Source organism: Rhincodon typus, chromosome 17 (genome assembly GCF_021869965.1).
Source record: "Rhincodon typus isolate 14 chromosome 17, sRhiTyp1.1, whole genome shotgun sequence".
NCBI classification, from domain to species: domain Eukaryota; kingdom Metazoa; phylum Chordata; class Chondrichthyes; order Orectolobiformes; family Rhincodontidae; genus Rhincodon; species Rhincodon typus.
The window spans coordinates 43,551,507-43,574,562 of NC_063348.1; the positions used below are offsets into that span (position 1 = coordinate 43,551,507).

Below are 23,056 nucleotides of genomic sequence, written 5' to 3' on the forward strand. Positions count from 1 at the left end.
CAATTGCAACTGAACCCTACAAAGGAGGAACACATTTTGCAAAGTTTTAAAATTTCCCATGTACAAAATTCAGAGATTATAGAGTATTAGACTCATACAGTCCAGAAATACACTCTTTAGTCCAACCATAATCCCAAACTAGTCCCACCTGCCTGCTCCTGGTCCATATCCCTCCAAACCTTTATCTAAATATACTTATCTAAGTATCTTTCAAACATTGTAACTGTTAGAATCATAGAATCCCTACAGTGTCCATACCAAACCTCAGAGCATCCCACCCAGACCCATCCCCCTAAAACCCACCTAAATACACATCCCTGAACACTATGGGCAATTTAGCATGGCCAATCCACCTGGCCTGCACATCTTTGGACTGTGGGAGGAAACCGCAGCACGCGGAGGAAACCCACGCAGACACAGGGAGAATGTGCAAACTCCACACAGACAGTTGCCTGAGGGTAGAATCGAACCCGGGTTCCTGGTGCTGTGAGGCAGCAGTGCTAACCACTGAGCCACCATGCCACCCCTGTGCCCAAATCCACCACTTACTCAGGAAGTCGTACCACATGTAAACCAACCTGTGTAAAAAAAGATTGCCCCTCATGCCTTTTTAAAATCTCTCTCCTCTCACCTTAAAAAATGCTCCCTAGCCTTGAAATCCCCCATCCTGGAGAAAAGACATCTACCATTCACCACATCTATACCCCTCATGATTTTATAGATCTCCATAAGGTCACGTCTCAACCTCCTACACTCCAGTGAAAAAAAGTCCCAGCCTATCCAGATGAGGTTTCAGGAAGTACAGAGTTAAACTCTGGACAGACCTACAGCTGAAAGTCTGACCTCAACTTTCAGAAGCAGCACAGTAACGTTAGCACAAATCACCCGCTGCCAGCGAGAAATACTCGAGTAATTCAAATCAAAAACAACCCGCCCTTAACATACCGAACCAAAGAGCTGAGTGAGATAGGAGGGCGTTCTCCTCTCGGTTGGGAATGTTATTTCCAATACCCCTGAATGGAAAAGGGTTTGATTCCAGACAGGCACACAATATGCAATGACTGCCCACTGACTGCGAAATGTTTCACACCGTCACAGGAAATGTGTTCCGGATAAATATTGATTTAAAGGGCGGGTTTTAGCTTCGTTTCTCAGCCAATGACAGTGGGAACTGTCTGTGGGAGTTGCTCCCGGCCGCGTGTTTACAACTTCAGTTCCACTTTTGTGATAAACAGGGCTGGAGAGAGAGAGAAGGGGTAAGTGCGGATCAGACCCATTCCCCAGGGAATAATGAGCTTTGCTTTGGCACTGATGTGGTTGGGGAACTGGAACTTGACTCGATAAGGGTACTGACTATATTCCATGAAGTTAGGGAAGTGTGGGACAACAATCCCAGTGAATGCCAGAAACTAGGAGCTCACTGTGTTCTCTAAATGATCTAAACAATTTCCCATTTCTCCCCATTCTAACTGCACAGCTTCAGCAAGCTTATCCAGAATTCCAAGGAACTGATTGCTATATCACAGTGACTGTACTAAACGGTGTGTAAAACTCTCAGACACACTGAGATTGTATGTATTACAGGCATGGTATATACCCTCCTCACAGCACAGATAAAGTACTTCAGGTATCAGTTTAGCCGCTTTTTCTGCTGTGCTCCAGTATCCTTATTATATTGCAGTCACCAGATTTATACGTAGCCTTTTGGGTGTGGCCACACCATTTTTACTCATAATTCATGTCTTTTTAAATATTTGGAGCCAATATCAGGCATTTCCCTGTGATAACGGCACTGTATAAGTGTGGCAACAACAGCTTCTTTCACTTAATAAAAACCGATAGAACTGTGGATGCTGTAAATCAGGAACAAAAACAGAAGTTGCTGGAAAAGCTCAGCAGATCTGGCAGCATCTGTGAAGAAAAAAAATTAGAGTTAACGTTTCGGGTCCTGTAACCCTTCCTCAGAACTGTTCTGATTGTTTCTTCGCTGATGCTGCCAGACCTGCTGAGCTTTTCCAGCAACTTCTGTTTTTGTAACTTCTTTCACTTATTGTGTTCCTAACGGTACAATTTGCCTGTGTGCTTCTTGGTCGCATTTTATGAAATAAATATGAAAGTTTGTGGACAACAGGTCAACTGACAAAACGCTTTGACAAAATAACAGCTTAAAAGAGGGGAAAAAGGGAAGGGCAGTTGGAGAAATTTAAGAGAGAGAATTTCAGAGTTTGAGGCCTTGGCAGCTGAAAACACAGACATGACTGATGGAGTGTTTAAAATTAGACCAGGTTTATGAGAATGTTATGTTTTATGACTGTCTCTCTTTAACTCCTGATACAGATACACAGCATTGTCTTTAACCATAATCATACTGATCTTTTCTGCTTAGTGTCCTTTTCTGCTTAGTGAAACAACAAGATCACCTCCACCATTAATACTCCATTCTAAAGTGCCTTGACCACCACCTTTGGCCCCTGCTATGTGTAATTCCCCATCCCTGACAACCAGACACACAGGCATCTTTGCTACCTGTGTGACGGACTCCTCCGTGTAGCTGATCGCCTGTAGCCTTGAGGATCAAGTCCAGTTTGGGTTCTCTCACTCTCATTATGGACCTTTCTCCCATGGATACAACATAAAGAGTGATGATTAAACCACTATCTTGTGCTGCCATGGGCATCACTGTGTATATTCGTAACAGTGTGGATCTCCAGGAACAGTTTGAATATATAGCCCTCTGTACAGGAGGAGTGGAATGTGCTGAACTTCCCACCCTAGTTGCAGCATTCAGATGTAAATCATCACTTGGAGCTTTGTACGACCCACCTCGCTGGAGCACAACAAATTCGGGAAACCTCTTCCTACATTGAGTCCACTGTCTGATACAGTGCCTTTTTGCATTTATGGCAGAGGCTGTTTCTAGTGTGAAAGCGATCTGGTTTCGTGTCAGATGGTACTCATGGAGCCAGATAGAGTGGATGAAGTAAAGAACAGAGCTTTCACCAGAAATGGCTGTGCTTTCCCAATATCTGATTAGTGGAAATTTCCGTTCCCCCCATTGGTAAGTGTTGGGCATGCGGCTCGACAAAGTAAAGGCAATGAAGGGCTTAAGATAACAAAGTGTGGAGTTGGAGGAACACAGCAGGCCAGGGAACATCAGAGGAACAGGAAAGCCGACATGTCGGTCAGGACCCTTCTTCAGAAATGAGGTTAAGAGATGTGATTTGTTGAGATAGAGCTGTGTGTCATCAGGGTACACTTTGTGTTTCAGATGATGCCATAGTGGAGCAGTGTGCAGAGAAGAAATCAAATGCAGCCCAGGATAGATACTCAGAGGGACATAGAGATTGAAATTGAGGAAGAGAAAAATTGTAGATGATTCTTTGGCCATGATAAGATAGATAAGAATAAAATCAGAAGTGCAATCCCACCCAGCTGGATGACAATATTACAAGAAATAAATCCCGGTAAAGTTGCAGGTCAGGATGAAATACCTTCCTGGATTTTACAGTGACCAGCTAATGAACTGGTTCTGATATTGATCATCCTTTTTCAATAGTCAATCAACCTTCAGCTACTTATCATCAATGGAGACAATAACATCTATGACATATTCAAAAAAAGATAAAGGTCAGCCAGAAAATTACAACCCCCTACCTGTCACCAAATGCCATTAGCAATTCCTTAAACATATAGTTTATTCTCATGTTATGTAGCACTTTGAGGCTCACAATCTCCAGTAATCAGCATGGTTTTCCGTTTTTTATAGTCTTTATGACTTACCGTGAGATCTGTAAATATATGTGATGCCTCATGTGGCAATATGAGCTTTGTCAAACCCTTTGACAATACACCACAAGACGAAATAGCAAGACCAATGGGAGACAGCATTCAATAAAGCTATATCACATGCATTACCATGTAAAGGATCCACTAGCAGATAGCTTTATGTTCTATAGTCAAGATCTCCCACAGGTGAACTACCTTAAAAACAATCTTTATTGGGCATTCCACATTCAGCAGTTAATACCCAAAGTTCTTGGATCTTTGCAGGAATGCCCTTTGATATTGTGCCAAAAATATTAGAATTATAGCATATCAAATTTTTGTTTCTTCATTCAATCCTAGAGTGTGCAAGTTATGTATGGAGAGAGATATAAGTAAGATTGAAGTTACCGAATATGTACTGCTTAATACTGCATGAAATCAGGAAGGGAAATAATCAGAGTCACATCTATCAGAAAATACAGGAATTGTTACAGCAAGGGAGGGTAAAAAAATAGACTGACCATGTTCTATCAAATATAGAATGAATTGGTGGAAATGGGCAGATACATGTACCTGGTGCCCTCTGATGGTGACAACGTTAGGTTGCCATCCACACAAATTAGAAAGACCATTTGTTTTCGAGACAGCATATCTAGGCGCTTGACTGGCGTGGACACGATGTGCTAAAGGCCTCTTTCAGTCCTGTAATACTCTGTGACTCAATGACATTGTATTTTTACATTGATGCTTACATTTGCTGGATGACTTCGGTTTTGAAGGATGGTTGAAAGAGAAATTTATTTCAAGCTTTGTAGACCTATGTGGAATAGTTTCTCTAAAAGAGGTCAGTGAAAGTTCACTGTGGACATATCAGATTTTCTTTCACAACCCGGGTTCAATTCCATCCTCGGGCGACTGTCTGTGTGGAGTTTGCACATTCTGCCTGTGTCTGCGTGGGTTTCCTCCAGGTGCTCCGGTTTCCTCCCACAGTCCAAAGATGTGCAGGCTAGGTGGATTGGCCATGCTAAATTGCCCATAGTGTCCAGGGATGTGTAGATTAGATGGGTTATAGAGGGATGGGTTTGGGTAGGTGCTGCTAGGGTTGGTGTGGACTTGTTGGGCTGAAGGGCCTGTTTCCACACTGTAGGGATTCTATGATCTATTCTATGATCTAAGACTTTCAAGAAATCACATGACTGATGATAGCTGCTTATTTTGCTATAGACCTTGCTCAGACTGTTTTAAATGGTGACTGGTTTGATGAGATTTTTGTTCTATCTGGTTCAGTTGAAGGAAAGCTTGTGAAGGCAAGGTGAGTTAGAGGAAAGTTTGCTATGAATGATCTGCCCAGCTGATCCCTCCCATTTCCAAAATGAGAAAAATTTCCAGAAATAATTTTACATCTGTTGCAGGTGAAATCTATTTGCATTTTTGAAGAAGTGATTGAAAGAACAATTTAAAATTGTATTTCCTGAGCAAGTTGTGTCTGCAAGACTTCAGATATTATCATACATGGTTAACAACATGACTTCATGTGCCAGAACAGCAAGGTACCAGACTCTGGAACATCCTATGCTTTACCTTTCTGCCTTCAAGAATAACCTCTTGGCCAAACTGCTTTTTTCCTGAAAGACAATCTCTGTAGAGAATTTTTTTCTCTCTTTTCCTGAAGTTTGTGTGTGCATTTTTGCATGTGTGTCTGGAATATTTAGAGGATTAAGTATTTATACTTCTGTATTGCTGATTTTATGTATGTTAACCAATTATTGCATGTTTATTGAATAAGCTTTGTTTTGATCATAAATTGATAATTCTGTTTATTAAGTATCTGGTTGATAGATTTTTTATTTAAAATTTGACAAACATGAGATAATAAAAACAGACAGTGCTGGAGAAACTTAGCAGGTTTCGCAGCATATGAGGAAAGTAACAGTGTTAACATTTCATGTATATGAAGAAGAATCCTATTGGACCGCAAACATTTGCTTTGTTTCTCTCTCCACATATGCTACCCGACTTGCTAAGTTTCTCCAGCACTTCCTGTTTCTATTTCAGTTCTCCAGCAGCACGGTACTTTAGTTTTATATAGATCATGTGCCTTGATAAATACTAAAGAATAAATACTTTTAGGTTGTAACTAATGAGGTAGTGGGAATAGAATGACAGTGAACTCTTCCAGCTTTGTTGATCACAGTATTAACAGGCTTTCTTCCCAAGGACAATCCCACAATGGAACAAGCTGACAAAAGGAAATATGTACAGCCGCATAGAGATAGCAAGAACTGCAGATGCTGGAGTCAGAGTTAACGCAGTGTAGAGCTGGAGGAACATAGCAGGCCAGGCAGCATCAGAGGAGCAGGAAAGTTGATGTTTCAGGTCCGGAACCGAAATGTCAACTTTTCTGCTCCTCCGATGCTGCCTGGTCTGCTCTGTTCCTCCAGCTCCACACTGCATATACAGTCCCGTGACTTGAAATCTTTAAGACTCAACTCTAGATTATTTCCATTTGTAAGTTTTCATTATAAGAATAAGCTCAGCAAATCATGCCTGGTTGTGTTCATGCGACCTACATAAATGTTGCTGGAATGTGGATATTAGTCTGTGTTGCTGACACAATTAAAGTAGAAACACAAGTGGAGAGACATTGGAGAAGATTGATGTGATTATTGCAGAGCAAGAGGTTAATGGAAGTCAGTCAGTGATGTAACTGAAGGTGCATTCATGGCATAAACAGAACTCTTGTGAGAAGAATATTAGAGGGAAATGGCACTAGTTATTTCTTTCTTGAACATTTAATGATGCTCTCCACAGCCTTCTGTAGTAGAGAATGCTACAGGATTACCACTCTCTGTTTGAGTGAAGAAGTTTGAAATGGCCTGCCCACTATCCTGAGACCATGACCATTCTTCCTAGATTGCTCAGCCAGATGAAACATTGACCCTGCGTACAGTCTATACAAGTCTGTCAGATTGTTATAAGTTTCGATGAGATCCCCTCTCATTCTTCAAAACTCCAGGATATACAGACCCAGTCTGTCCTCAAAAGACAAGCCTACCATCTCAGGAATCATTCTGGTAAGAGGGAGCCTAGGTTGTAATGGGGAAAAGGCTATAAAACGATGGTGGAATCGAGCAGGTTGGTAGCTGTAGAAAGGTGTTGAATGGAAAGTCAGAAACTTCTTGTTGTGGGTCGCTTTGTGTCTTTTTTGAAATAATAGCCTTAATTTGTTGACAACTGCAAATTCAGATAGTTACCTTTCTGTCTGCATTCCCAATAAATAGGGAGTTCTGGCCAAATGTCACTTATTCCTCTCACTATACAGTTAATTTCAGGGATAGCAGAAGTGGAGCAAACCTGCAAAACTTTACAATTGGAACTGAGTTCCGTCCATGTGTTCTGGTTCAACTAAACCCTTCCTTCAATCCCCCCCTCCCTCACTGACATTCCATCCTCTCATCCTGCACACACTGGCCAAGTGAAGGTCCACTAGGGTATCTGGAAAGTTATAGACATTATTCAAGTATTTTATACCAGAGTTATGTTACAGGTATATCTGTCAACTGTGATTTGAGTTAAAATTCCACCTACCAGCAGCAGGGGGAGTGCTGTGTGTGACTGTTCTAATGGTTGTAGGAGACTTTGTTTAAGGGACAAGTAATTGAATGCGAGTGACTCTTTTCTCATAACATTAAAATAGTTGTTGGAGGAGAGAAGTCCAATCAATCTAAGACTACCAATGGGAAATGGTGTCATAGGTCTTACCTTCAGTGTGTATGGGAATCAGCTCTGGTCACGATACTGTTCATGTCACAGTGACACAAATCTGAAACCCCTTTTATGAAGTGTGCACCAGTAAGCGTACAGGTGTGGCAGGCAGTAAAGAAAACAAATACATGTTGGTGTTCATAGTGAAAGGATTTAAGCCCAGGAGCAAGGATATCTTACTGCTAATATACAGGGATTGGTGAGTTCATACCTAGAATATTGTGCACAGTTATGGTTTCCTTATCTGAGGAAGGGTGTTCTTGCTATAGAGGGAGCGCACAGAAAGTATAGCAAATTGATTCCTGGGATGGCAGGACTAATGTATGAGGAACAACTAAGTCAGACTAACTCCAGTTATTCACTAGAGTTTAGAAGAATGAGGGGGGGAATCTCATAGAACACTATAAAATTGTAACAGGACAAGACAGGTTAGAAACAGGAAAGATGTTCCCAATAGTGGGGGGAGCCCAGACCCACGGGTCACAGTTTAAAGATAAGGGGTAAATCTTTTAGGACTGAGATGAGTTGAAATTTTTTCATTCACAGAGTGGTGAGCCGGTGGAATTCACCACCACAGGAAGTGGCTGAGGTCAAAATATTATCTGTTTTCAGAAAGGAGGTAGATATAGCTCACGTGGGTAAAGGGATCAGGAATATGGGGAGGACAGGATTAGGGTGATCAGCCATGATCATATTGAATGGTGGAGCAAGCTTGAGGGGCCAAATGGCCTATTACTGCTGCTATCTGCTACATTTCTATGTTTAAGAGTGACAGCAGAATGGTAGATCAGTGTCTGGCAGTTTCAGTAGCTTCTTTTAAAGGAGAAGAGGAATTACCCAGGACAACAGCAAAAGGGGAGATTCAAATATATAACTTGCATTTAATACCTTCTGTGCTTTTTTTCTTTAATTCAATTCTAATGTAGCTCAAATACGGATAAGGTATAATTTGCTGTTAAATTGATTTTGATAATACTTATTGTAATCTGTTTCAGGCTATGTCTTTAGACAGACAATGGAGTATCATTGTCTCCCTGAGTCCTTCTCCGATGATTTTGTTGTGGAATGTTGGGTGTGGGATGTTAATGCAAAATCACCAGCAGTACAACTTTCTCCTTGTCGGAGAGCAGTTTACTTCCACATTGATCCCGTCTTGCAAAGTGAAGGTACAGCTGGAGTGAGAGGAACAAAAGGTGGTATCATAATAGACTTTGCTGTGTTCTGGTTTGTGGTTGATATCAGAGAGTAAGAGAGGTTTCTTTTTATTTCAAATTTATAGTTAAATGCTTGACATTAATGTGTCTTCTGGTGTATGAATAGTTTTAGCTGTAGCCATCTTGATGATTGCATACTGATATCCATTGCATTGCTATGGTAGGTATATATGGCCATGTTGTTTTACTGACATTGTCCTGTGCTTTATGTTTATGCCTCATCATCCTATGTTAGACCAATGTAAAGAAAAGCAACAGTTGCATCAACTTAATACTAAATTGGCAGCAATGCTGAAGTAAATTGCATTGATGCAAAGCAATTGCATTTTGCTTTATTATTCAGCCACATTACAGTGAGCAATAAGTCTTTAACATTATCTGTTTAATGTTAATGTTTAACAGATAATGTGGGCAACAAACACAATACTGTTTGATTTTTCTCGCTGTATTGTTAACTCACTAAACATTCCCTTCACTGAGCACTGTTATTAGTGCTGCTGCCAGTTAACATTGTGCACATATGTTCTCAAGCTGAACACCATCAGATTATTTTCAAACCATTTATTTGCAGTTCCCTCCAATTCGGCAGTAGTTTTATGTTGTCTTCTCTTTGCCTTTTCAACTTCCCATTTTACAGTTATTTCACAAAAAATGTACAAAAATATAATTTTGACTTTATGGAGTCCCAAAAGTGACTCCAACAATATTAGTTGACAATTGTTTAATAATCTTCAATTTGCTATTGCAGAAGTTATATTAAAACTTTTATAACAAACTCTTCAATTCCTGTATTAATTGCATCATAGAATTTTATTGTACAGAAGGAGACCATTTGACCCATTGTGTCTGTACCTGCTCCCAAAAGATCTATCCTGATAGTTCCATGCTCTAGCCTTACCTCCGTAGCCCTCTAAATTAATCACTTTCAAATATATATCCAGTTCCCTTTGTAAATCTCCTGTGCAATCCGCCTCCACCACTCTCCCAGGCAGCATTGTCCAAATCATGACAAGTCTTTGGGCAAAGAGGTTTCTCCTCATCTTACTCCTAGCTCTTTTGCTGACAATCTTGAAATTATGACCCCTAGTCACTGACATAACAACAAGTGGAAACAGAATATCCTTCTTTACCCTGTCCAAACTGTTCATAATTTTGAACGTCTCAGTCGAGCACCTCGTAACCTTCTTTGCTCCGAAAGAAGCAGCCCAGTCTCTCTAATCTTTTCTTGTATTTAAGATCCCTCATTCCTGGTACCATTCTAGTAACTCCATTCTAGTAAATCTCCTTTGAACTTTCTCCAGAGCTTTAACATGCTTCCTTAAATAAGGTGCCCAGAACTGAATGCAATACTCCAAATGTGGTCTAACCAATGATTTGTAGAGGTGTAGAATCACTTCCTTACTATAATACTCTTACCTCTATTTATAAAACAAGGATCCTATAAGCCTTCTGAACAATTGTTTCAACTATTCAACTGACCACTTTCAGAGAATTGTGCACATGATCCCTGAGGTCCCTCTGCTCCTGTAGTTATACCATTGAACCCATATTGTTTCTCTGTGTTTTTCTGTCTAAATACATCTCTTCATATTTCGCTGCTTTGAAACTCATCTGCCAGCTGTCTGCCCAGTTGGCCAACTTGTCACTGCCTGTCTGAAGTCATTGAGTCATAGTCATACGGACGGAAACAGACCCTTTGGTCCAACTCATCCATGCCGACCAAGTTTCCTAAACTAAACTAGTCCCACTTGCCTGCGTTTGGCTCATACCCCTGTAAACCTTTCCTATTTGTGTACCTGTCCAAATGTTTTTTAAATATTCTAACTTTACCTGCATATACCACTTCTCTGGCAATTCATTCCACACACGAACCATCCTCTGTATGAAAAAGTTGCCTCTCAGGCTCCTTTTAAATCTTTCTCTTCTCACCTTAAAAAAATGACCTCTAGTTTTGTACTCACCCACCCTAGGGAAAAGACCTTTGCTATTCACCTTAACTATGCCCCTCATGATTTAATAAACCTCTATAAGGTCACCCCTCAACCTGCTATGCTTCAGTGAAAAGATGTCCGAGACTATCTAGCCTATCCTTATCACTGAAACCCTATAGTCCTGGCAACATCCTGGTAAATCTTTTCTGAATCCTCCCCAATTTAATAATATCCTTCCTATGGCAGGGAGATCAGTACTATACATTGTACTCCAAAAGTGGTCTCACCAATGTCCTCAACAACCTCAGTATGACATCCCAGCTCCTATACTCAATGGTCTGAGCAATGAAGGCAAGCATGCCAAATGCCTTCTTAACCACCCCGTCTACCTGTAATGCAACTGTCAAAGAACTGTGTACCGAAACCCCTAGGTCTGTCCGTTTGACAGCACTACCCAGGACCCATTAACTGTATAAGTCCCACCCTTGTTTGTTTTGCCAAAGTGCAATACCTCAAATTTATCCCAATTAAACTCCACCTGCCACTCCTCAGCCCATTGACCCAGTTGATCAAGATCCCTTTGTACTCTTAGATAACCTTCTTCACTGTTGACTATATCACAGTTCTGGTGTCATTCGCAAGCTTACTAACCGTGCCACCTAAATTCTCATCCAAATCGTTCATGTAAATTACATGCTCACAATTCACTATTCTCCCTAGCTCAGTATCATCTGCAGATTTATAGATTTTGCCCTCAACATCCATCTCAAAATCGTTTATATAAATCAGAGAAAGCACGGATCCCAACACCGGCCCCTGACGACCACCACTTTCAACTTGTCTCCAATCTGAGAAATGCCCATCTATACCTACCCTCTGTTTCTTATCTTTTAGCCAACTTCTAATCCATGCTGCTCAGGACCCATCAATTCCAAACATTTCTAATTTGCTAACCAACCTGTCGTGTGGCACTCTACCAAATGCTTGCTGAAAATCCAAATATACAACATCCACAGCACCACCCATTTCCACTACCTGTGTCACCGTGTCGAAAGATTCAATTAAATTTGTCAGTCATGACCTGCCCTTAACCAAGCCATGTTGACCATCTAATATGAACTTACTTTACTCTCTGTCTATATTTATCTTATCCTGTATTATATCAAGCTGACGGGTCCATAACTTTCTGGGTTATCCTTTGTCCCTTTCTGAAACAACTGCATAACATTTGCAATCCTCCAGTCCCCCCAGACTAATTCTGTGATAAGAGAGACCTGGAAAATTTTGGTCAACAGCTCCACAGTTTGCTACTTTACATTAAAGTAACATATACAAGAATATTGAATGGAAGTCGTTGTGATTATTCACCGATGTTGTCAGCAGTGATTTCTTGACTTCTGTGTTTGTTTAGAAATTACTAATGTGAAGAGGTGGAAAATGAAAAAATCAATACAATGCATTGTTATAGAATCATAGAGCTATACACCATGGAAACAGACCCTTCGCTCCAACCAGTCTATGCCAAACATAATCCCAAACTAAACTAGCCCCACCTGCCTGCTCCTGGCCTATATCCCTCTAAACTTTTCCTATTCATGTAACGATTCAAATGTCTTTTAACCATTTGAATTGTACCCACATCCAACACTTCCTCAGAAAGTTCATTCCACACACAAACCACCCTCTGTGTATAAAATTTGCCTGTCATGTCTTTTTTTAAATCTCTCTCCCCTCACCTTAAAATGTGCCTCCTAGTCTTGACATTCCCCATCCTAGGAGAAAGACAACTACCATTAACGCTATCTACAGCTTCTCATTATTTTATAAACTTCTATCAAGTTGCCTCTGAACCTCCTATGCTGCGGTGAAAAAGTCCCAGCCAATCCAGTCTTTCTTTATAACTCAAACCGTCCATTCCTGGCAACATCCTGGTAAATTTCTTTTGAACCCTCTCCAACTGATAATATCCTTCCTATAATTGGGTGACCAGAACTGGACACATTATTGCAAAGAGACCTCACCAATGTGCTGTACAACCTCAACATGACTTCCCAACTCCTGTATTCAAAGAGCTGAGCAATGAAGGCAAGCATGCCAAGCGTTTTTTTAACCATCCTGCCTATATGTGATGTAAACTTCAAAGAATTATGTATCTGCACTCCTAGGTCCCTCTGTTCTACAACACTGTCTAAGGCCCTACTATTAATGATAATAAGCCTGACCTTTGTCTGTTGAACCAAAATGCAATACCTCGCATTTATCCAGATTGAGCTCCATCTGTCATTTTTTAGCCCATTGATTCATTTGATCAAGATTCCTTTGTAATCTTAGAAAACCTTCTTCACTGTTTATGCCACTAATTTTATCCCAAAATGTTCAGGCACAAAGGAACATTTATGTAGTTTTGTTGTTACAGTAATATAAATTTGCACACTGCTTGGAGTCAGATGCTTAACATATTAATCTGTTGTAAGTATCTTTATGAAATGCACCATTGTATTCATTGTTGTGCTATTTGTACAGGCTTCATCCATGGAGAACATTATTGGGAAGTTAAGTTTCTTGAACCTCCATATGGTACCTCTGTGATGGTGGGTGCTGGAACAAGAAATGCACATCTTCATCTCGGTAATTACACATTTATAAACATGCTCGGTAAGTAACCTTAAGAATTCTGTAAAAAATTTATCAGTACATTAGACTCCTTATGTGTCCAGATCACATTTATATATGTGAACGTAGTCTTTCTGCCTCAGTTTATGCTACAGACATTCCTTTTGGCCCCTTTGGGATGCTTATAAGAAGTAGGAACTGAATAGGCCATTCAGCCATCAGGCCTACTCACCATTCAGTAAGATCATGACTGATCTGATTATGGCCTCAACTCTAATTTTCTGTCTGCCCCCGCAAAAGCCTTGACTATCTTGTTTATCTTTAATAGGTAAAACTTAGCCTTCAATATGTTCAATAACTTAGCCTCCACTGCTCTTTAGGGAAGAGATTTCAAAACACTAACAGCACCCTGCGAGAACAAAGTCCTTATCATCCCCATCTAAATGGGAAACCCCGTATTTTGTGCCCCTGATTCTAGCTTCCCCTGTGAGAAGAAATACGCTCCCAGCATCAACGCTGTGGAATGCTCTTCAGCATCTAATCTGTTTCAATTCTTCATTCTTCCAAACTCCATTGAGTGTAGGCCCTACTTGTTCAACTTTTCCTCATAAGATATCCCTTTCACACTAGGAATAAAGCTCATAAACCTTCTTTGAACTGCTTCCAGTGCAAGGCTTTCCCTCGTTAAGTAAGATGACCAAAACTGCACATAGTACTTTGGTGTAGTATCCTCAATACCCTGTACAGTTCTAGCAAGACTTCCTTGCTTTTATACTCTATTTCCCCTTACATTAAAGGGTGACAATTTGCTTTGCTGTCCTAATTACTTGCTGTACCTGTATGCTTACATTTTGTAACCCATGTGCCAGGACACCCAGACCCCTCTGTACTGTAGTATTCTACAGACTCACTGATCTGATCTTCTGCTTTGCTATTGTTTCAGCCAAAGCGGAAACCCTCAAATTTTATCACTTTATAACCCATCTGCCATATTTTTGCCTGCTCAACTAACCTATCTATATCCCTTTACAAAATTCTTTGTATCATCCTCACAACTTGTTTTCCTGCATATCTGTTTTATCATCTGCACACTGGCTACAATACACTGGGTCCCTTCGCCCAAGTAATTGATACATGTTGTAAATAGTTGAGAGCCCAACTCTGATTTCTGCAGTACTCCACCAGTTACAGTTTACCAAATGAAAATGACTCATTTATGCTGACTCTAAGCTTCCTGCTTGTTAGGCATTCTTCCAAGGTAATATATCATTCCCAACACTATAAGCGCCTAACTCTATCAAGAACCTTTTATGTAGCACATTATCAAATGCCTTTTGGAAATCCAACTACATCCCATCTGCTGATTCCACTTTATCTACTCTACTCATCACATCCTCATGGAAATACAATAAATTTATCATATGCTTTTGCCCTTTCACAAAAGCATGTTGATTCTGCACAGTCATATTACGATTTTCTAAATGCCCTGCTGCTACCATTTTAATAATGGATTCAAGCTATTTCCTGATGATAGATGTCAGGCTAACTGGTCAATAGTTACCTGATTTGGACACCTTCCTTTCTTGAATAGAGTTGTTACAGCCACTGAGACCTTTCCAAAGGATTACAACCAATGCATCTACTATCACTGCAGCTACTTCTTTTAAGACTTTAAGATGCTGGCCATCAGGTCCATGAGACTTCTCAGATTTATGTTTAGTAGTTTTCCTGACATAATTTCGCTTGCGATGGTTATTGTTTTTGAGTTACCTCCCTTGTCCTCTTCACCTTTGACATGTGTCTTCACGTTTTCTAAGTTTTCTCCCGTGAATCCGGTAAGTTAAGCGGAGATATAAAATTCACAAGTAGAAAGTTACAAGAGCTGATCATTTGTGGCATTGTGAACATGGATGAGCTGTTTCTATTTTGTTTAGGTTCACTCAAGGGACATGGGCATCGCTGGCTGGCCAGCAATTATTGCCCACCCCTAGATGGCCTTGAGAAGGTGGTGGTGAGCTGTTTTCTTGAACTGCTGCAGTCCACCTGCTGTGGGTTGACCCACAATGCTCTGAGAGAGGGAATTCCAGTATGTTGACCAGGCAAATGTGAAGGAATGGCAATACATTTCCAAGTCACGATAGTGAGTGGCTTGGAGGGGAACATGCAAGTGATGGTTGTGCGTTTGAAAGGTGATGACTAAGGATCTTTGATGAATTTCTGCAGTCCATTTTATAGGTAGTGCGCACTGCTGCTACTAAGCATCAGTGGTGGAGGGTGTGGATGCTTGTGGATGTAGTGCCAATCAAGCGGGCTGCTTTGTCCTTGATGCTTCTTGAGTGTTGTTGGAGCTGCACCCATCCAGGCAAGTGGAGAATATTCCATCACACTCCTGTCATGTGCCTTGTAGATAGCAGACAGGCTTTGGGGAGTCAGGAGATGTATTATTTGCTTTAGTATTCCTAATCTCTGACCTGTTCTTGGAGCCACTATGTTTATGTGGTGAGTTCAGTTGAGTTTCTGTTCAATGGTAATCCTAAAGATGTTGATAGTGAGGGATTTAGTGATGATAACATCATTGAATGTCAAGAGACAATGGTTAGATATTCTCTTATTGGAAATGGTCATTACCTTGCATTTGTGTGGTGTGAATGTTACTTGCCGCTTGTTAGCCCAAGCCTGGATATTGTCCAGATCTTGTTGCATTTGAACATGGAATACTTCAATATCCAAGGAGTCACAAATAGTCCTGAACATTGAGCAACTATCAGTGAACATTCCCATTTCTGACGTTATGATGGAGGGAAGGTCAGTGAAGAAACAGCTGAAGATGATTGGACCTACCCTGAGGAACTTTCATAGACAAACAGCTCAGAGATCAAACTGCTGAGCCTACTCCAGAATATGGCCAGGGACATTCAGTAAAATAGAAGTGAGTGATCTGTAGACAGATATTTTAAATGTGGGATACCAACAAATAAGCCTGCAGGAAGGCTGCAGACTGTCTTTTAAATATTGTGCATGCTGTTGCCATGCCGGATCTTCTTTCCACACCACCTGTTATTGGCTGGCTCCCAAATCTGCTGGATTGGATGCAAATGGGAAAATCCCTGAGGATTGTCCATGGAGCTATCTTAGTTACATCGGACACTGGTGTTAAGATGCAGATGCTCAAGTAAAACCCTCTCAGAATCACCACCATGTTAAAATGCGAAATGCAACTTAAATAATGTGCGTTACTGGTTCTTTTTGACAGGTTTATTGCTTGTTTGTCATCTTTCCTTTTCTTTACTAATGTGTTACTCCTCTTTCTGACACTTGGTCACCTTTCTCATTTCTAATTGCAACATGCTTTATTTTTCACATCAGTTTCATGCTAAACTGTTTCTCTTTGATTTAGGATTTTCTGATATAAATACATTTCTGGGCAAAATGGTTCTGTATGGAACTAGGTCAATAGTGACATGTTGTCTCTTTAGGTACCTCCTTGTGTTGGTCAATTCATACAAATTTGGAGTTTCTGTGCAGCCAAACCTACAAAATACATTCTGTATAAGTATAGAATCGTAGAATTGTACAGTAGAGAAGGAGGCCATTTTACTATCATGTCTGTATCAGCTCCTGAAAGAGTTACCCAGTTGGCCTCATTCTCCAGTAACCCTCCTATCTCCGTAACCCTCTAAATTAATCACTTTCAAATATATATCCAGCTCTCTTTTGAAACCTCCTATTGAATCTGCCTCTACTACTCTCCCAGGCAGTGCATTCTAAATCCTGACAAAACTCTTGAGTCAAGAAGTTTCTCCTCATCTCACTCCTAGCTCTCTTGCTGACAATCTTGAAATTGTGACCCATAGTTACTGACATACCAATTAATGGAAATGGAATATCCTTCTGTACCCTGTCAAAATTGTTCATAATTTTGAACACGTCAATAAGATCATGTCTTAATCTTCTCTGCTCCAAGGAGAATAAGTCCAATTTCTTAATACTTGCTCGTATCTAAAATCCTTCATTCCTGGTATCATTCTAGTAAATCTCCTTTGAACTGGTTCCAGGGCTTTAACATCCTTCCTTAAATAAGGTGCCCAGAACTGAACAAATATTCCAAATGTTGTCCACCCAATGATTTGTAGAGGTGTAGAATCACCTCCTTGCTTTCATACTCTATGCCTCAATTTATAAACCCAAGGAATTTATAAGCCTTCTTAGCAATATGTCACAGCATATCATGTCATTACAATCTCTGAATGTTATTTTTCATTTGATCATGCATGCGTTTCTTAATAAATATTTAAATTTGGAGCAGTGCTTTAACAGAATTGTGAAGAATCAAGGAAATCCAATCAGATTAAACAGCTTTTTGAGAGGGATTGAGCAGTTTTCTAACCTGACCGTACTTCCTTCTCACAGGGATGGATTCCGAAAGCTGGGGCTTATCCCACAAAGGTATAACCTGGCATAATGGCCACAGCAGGCAATATACTGAACCATTTTACGAGAAAGCCACAATCATAGGAGTTGACCTAAATCTGTGTGATGGTACTATGACCTTTTATAAGAATGGACGCAATTTAGGTGTGGCATTCACAGGCCTCAATAAGGTAACTAATAGTCAGGTATAGGATATTTGTTATCGTGTGAGAAAAAGTGGTGGAAATTTTATAATCGTTTTTAATGAAATGATGTTTAAACATGGAATTCATTTAGATTATTGTCTTTTACGGTGGTGATGATAAACAGAGTTTTGTAGGGAACTGCTGTCACATTCTGCTTTGATCCGTGGAAGTCAATTCCAGTCTAGATCAATATGAAATTCTTCTCTTCCTGCTTCATTAAGAGTGAAAAATAATGAGCAACTGAATCAGTTTATAATTAGTGCTGTGGTCATTATTGACAATAAAACAAAGACCTCGGAGCAACAACAAAATAAGAAATTGAAATTCCCAGAATGGATTTGTGATGTGTTATGTCTTCAGAAAGCATTGAGTTACACTGTTGAGCTTCTTAAGTTCCAATCAAAGTCAAATGTAAATACTTAATGTTGGCTGGATGTGAGGTTCTGTTTCTCAGGCATAAATGCAAAAAATTGCCATACAACTAATGAGACAGTACTTCTGATTTATGTCTCAAAGTCAATATATCAGTGCACCACTAAATGATAAAATGTCAGTATACCTTTAATAGACATGCTCATGATATCATCGCTCGAACATGTGACCTGATGGTATAAAAGTCTCAGATGCTATCTTAAGTTAGATTTCTTAAAGACATGTGGATGAAAGCACACTGTTGTCTGTAACTGGATAGTATAATTCTAGCACAGGCACATATGTGTTTGTGAATCTAATATTTATATATAACACTGAACTGGAATAAACGTTCTGTTGGATCATTCAAAACAGCATTACCCACATCTAGTTCTTAGGTTATGAGGGAAAACATAAGCATTGGCATGTCAGGGAAAGATACCTGAGGCACAGGAGGCATGATATGGTTTCCAGCAGTAACAACACAGTGTGGAGTTGGAGGAACACAGCAGGCCAGGCAGCATCAGAGGAGCAGGAAAGTTGACATTTCGGGTCAAGACCCTTCTTCCAGCAGTGCTGTCTATAAAGAATGGATTCTAAGATATCAGGTGCAGATATTTGGAAACCTAAATGAAATAAAGAATTTGAATATTCATCAGCATCACTTTTTGGGAATACAGATCATGCTGAGATGTGTCAGTGGGCAAAGCCAGAAGACAGAGTTAATTTATTTATTAAAATCTAAGCTTGTTCAAGTTGGAAAAAATACTCATGTGCATACAATTCCTATTTCAAAGAAACTGCAGTCAAATGCTCCTCATGGTATAGCTATAAAGTACTTCTGAAAGAAAATACAGCCGAAAAAAAAACACTTAAAACTGTTGCCCACGCTAAGAAGATTTACTTGTGACCAAAGGTTTGGCAGTTTTGCTATTTTGTTTCTTCAAATGGGCCTCAATGTTGAGGGAAGCCTATGGGACCTCATCATTCCTTGTTTGTTGTGAACACCATCCAGTGGCTGAAAGTTGCAACTACAAGGCAGTAGCTCAACCACAACAAGAAGACGCAACACGGTCAGACACACTAGTTCGTCAGAGATGACCACAAGACTACTCAGACCCCTAGGTATCAGGGTAGCCCACAAACCAACAACCATCCTGCGACAGCAACTGATGAACTTAAAGGATCCCATACCTACAACCAAAAAAACTAACATAATATACAAAATACTATGCAAGGACTGTGAGAAACAACATAGACCAAACTGGAAGAAAACTGTCAATAAGGATACACGAACACCAACTAGCCACCAAGAGACACAGCCAATTCTCACTGGTCTCAATACACACGGACAAAGAAGGACACAAATTCGACTGGGCCAACACATCCATAATATCACAGAGACATGCCAGGGAATTCCTGGAGGTCTGGCATTCCAACCGGAACTCCATCAACAAATGCATTGAACTGGACCCGATATACAAACCACTGAAAAACAGAACCGGAAGTGATGCCAACCACCCCAGCAAACCGAGGCATATAAATAACAAATGGGACAGAACACCAACGCTTCACCGGAGGCACACTACGATGTTACCTAGCAGGGTGACGAAACGTCTGCAACCAAACACACCGGCTCGGCGAGCAAGTCTACAACTTCATCTACAACCCGAGCTACAAGTCTGAAGAAGGGTCCTGACCCGAAATGTCAACTTTCATGCTCCTCTGATGCTGCCTGGCCTGCTGTATTCCTCTAGCTCCAAACTGTGTTGATACAACTGAGTGGTTGTCTGGGCAATTTTCAGAGGGTAATAACTAGTTAGCCACATTGCTGTGGGTCTGATTCTGCAGTCACATTGTACGCCAGATCAGGTAAGGATGGCAGATTTCCTTCCCTGAAGGGCATTTGCGAACCACATGGGTTTTTAGGACAATCAACAATAGTTTCATGGTCATCATTAAACTTTTAATTCCAGATTTTCTTTTAATTTAAATTCTACCATCTGGCTTGATGGGATTTGAATGCTGATTAACAGAGCATTACCTGGGTCCTATGAATTATTAGTCCAGCGACAATATCATTACACCATTGTCTCCCTATAATTTACGCATAATCAGTGAGCTGCAATAAATGTTCAGTTGGATATTTTAACACCATGTTACCCATGACTAATTATTTGTTCTGAGGGATAATATGAGCATTACCATATGAGGAAAGATAGCTTTCTGGAGGTAAAATGCACAACAAGTACATCTACCAAGCTGAAGATAACAAGCTAATACAATAAACCACTCCAGTTTCAGATGACCAAAAATACCCCATTTCTGTTTAACTTAAAACCCTCACTACAGTTGAAGTACAAGGGTGCAGTTTTATTCCTTTGTTTTTTTGAAAGTATATGTTATAATGCTGAAACTTCATTAATTACTAGAATGTTTTACATAGAAACATAGAAAATAGGAGCAGGAGGAGGCCATTCAGCCCTTCAAGCCTGCTCCACCATTCTTCACGATCATGGCTGATCGTCCAACTTAATAGCCTAATCCTGCTTTCTCCCCATAACCTTTGATCCCATTCACCCCAAGTGCTATATCTAGTCGCCTATTGAATACATTCAGTGTTTTGGCATCAACTACTTCCTGTGGTAATGAATTCCACAGGCTCACCACTCTTTGGGTGAAGAAATATCTCCTCATCTCCATCCTAAATCGTCTACCTCGAATCCTCACACTTTGACCTCTGGTTCTGGACATACCCACCATCGGGAACATCCTCCCTGCATCTACCCTGTCCAGTCCTGTTAGAATTTTATAAGTCTCTATGAGATCCCCCCTCATTCACCTGAACTCCAGTGAAAACAATCCCAACCTAGTCAAAACTAAAAAAAGTTGCTAGAAAACCTCAGCAGGTCTGGCAGCATCAATGAAGGAAAAAACAGAGTTAACGTTTTGGGTCCGGTGACCCTTCCTCAGAACTGATGGTGGTTGGGAAATGTCAGTAAACCTAACCGAGTCAATCTCTCCTCATACGTCAGTCCCACCATCTTCAGAATCAGCCTGGTAAATCTTCACTGCACTCCCTCGAGAGCAAGAGCATTGTCCCTCAGAAAAGGCTACCAAAACTGCACACAATATTCCAGGTGTGGTCTCACCAAAGCCCCGTACAACTGCAATGACACATCCCTGCTCCTGTACTTGAAAGGTCTAGGCCCGAAACGTCAGCCTTCCTGCTCCTCTGATGCTGCTTGGCCTGCTGTGTTCATCCAGCTCTACACCTTGTTATCTCAACATACCATTTGCCTTCTTTACCGTCTGCTGCACCTGCATGTTTACGTTCAGCGACCGGTTCACAAGGACACCCAGGTCCTGCTGAACACTCCCCTCTCCCAATTTACAGCTATTCAGGTAGTAATCTACCTTCTTGTTTTTGCTTCTGAAATGAATAATCTCACATTTATCCAAATTGTACTACATCTGCCATTGATTCGCCCACTCACCCAACCTGTCGAGATCATGTTGAAGGATCTCTGCATCCTCGTCACAGTTCACCCTCTCACCCAACTTGGTATCATCTGCAAACTTTGAGGTGTTACATTTTGTTTGCCCATCCAAATCATTACTATATATTGTGAATATCCGGAGTCCCAACATCGATTCCTGTGGCACCCCACTACTTACTACCTGCCAATTTGAAAAGGACCCATTAATTCCTGCTCTTTGTTTCCTCTCTGCAAACCAGTTTTCTATCCATCTCAACGCACTTACCCCAATCCCATGAACTTTAATCTTGCACATTAATCTCTTATGTGGGACTTTGTCAAACACTTTCTGAAAGTCCAAATACACTACATTGACTGGATCCTCCTTGTCAACTCTACTAGTTACATCTTTGTAGAATTCCAACAGATTTGTCAAGCATGATTTCCCCTTCATAAATCCATAATCTCATAAATCCATCCTGAGATGTAGAGATACCATTATTGTACATGTCTTGATCATGTCTTAATTTTTTTTTACAGTTTGTGCCACTGATTTTAGTTTTGTTTGAGCCCTACAGGTTGGAGTACCCCTATATCCCATCGTCAGTTCCACAACTGCAGAAACAGAACTTCAGCTTTGGATGAGAAGCTGTCGGCTCATGTCACTACAGGAGCAGTGTCTGTACACAGTCGTCCAGCACCTAATAGACAAAGTTCACATTGACACACTGCCACTCCCTGCCTACATCAGAGGACAACTTAAAGAATTTTCAAAGTAATCACTGAGGTGGGATGTAATTATTTTAGGAAGATTGAAAGTAACTTCATGAAGACTGCTTAATGTTTTCCTAGATCTGAATATTTCTGAATCAGGAAACAAAATTAAGTATTGCCTCAACAATTGTGGATTTGTCAACAGGCGTTCTTAAAAAAAAGTAAAGTTTGTTTTTAATCCTTGAGTTTAGACTTAGAGAGTGTCTTTGCATGAAAAGAAGATGCAAAACCAGATGTTGCTGTTGTATTAATGGCAGCACTGCTGGTGTTCATATTCTGCACACACACTGTTAAAAACTGTGATTTCTTGCTCTTCCACAGGAAGTGCCTTTGATGTCCTGGCAGACTGCAATCATTCAAAATCACTGAATTGATAAGAACTTCCTCTTTTATGCTATGATATCATTGTTAACTCCGCAACAAGTTATACCTTAGAAAGGAAATTTAATTTAATTTTTAATGGCATTAAAGTCATAACTATTATTGAA

At 40.4% G+C, this 23,056-nt stretch overlaps 1 protein-coding gene across 4 annotated transcripts; it reads left to right on the plus strand.

Annotated features, from left to right (window-relative positions):
• Window positions 1-1,142: 1,142 nt before the first annotated feature.
• si:dkey-23n7.10 (SPRY domain-containing SOCS box protein 3) lies at window positions 1,143-23,056 on the plus strand. 4 transcript variants are annotated; one of them, XM_048607369.1, is made up of 7 exons: window positions 1,143-1,256; window positions 5,178-5,315; window positions 8,526-8,723; window positions 13,199-13,330; window positions 17,699-17,889; window positions 22,373-22,581; window positions 22,890-23,056. In XM_048607369.1, the coding sequence occupies exons 3-6, from the start codon at window positions 8,546-8,548 to the stop codon at window positions 22,571-22,573; spliced, it is 702 nt and encodes a 233-aa protein (XP_048463326.1). In that variant the 5' UTR covers window positions 1,143-1,256; window positions 5,178-5,315; window positions 8,526-8,545; the 3' UTR covers window positions 22,574-22,581; window positions 22,890-23,056. The 4 variants fall into 4 exon arrangements, with proteins under 4 accessions (XP_048463326.1, XP_048463328.1, XP_020385581.1 ...); XM_048607371.1 differs by lacking the exon at window positions 22,890-23,056 and having other exon boundaries at window positions 17,699-17,734; window positions 22,373-22,751; XM_020529992.2 differs by lacking the exon at window positions 5,178-5,315 and having other exon boundaries at window positions 1,167-1,256.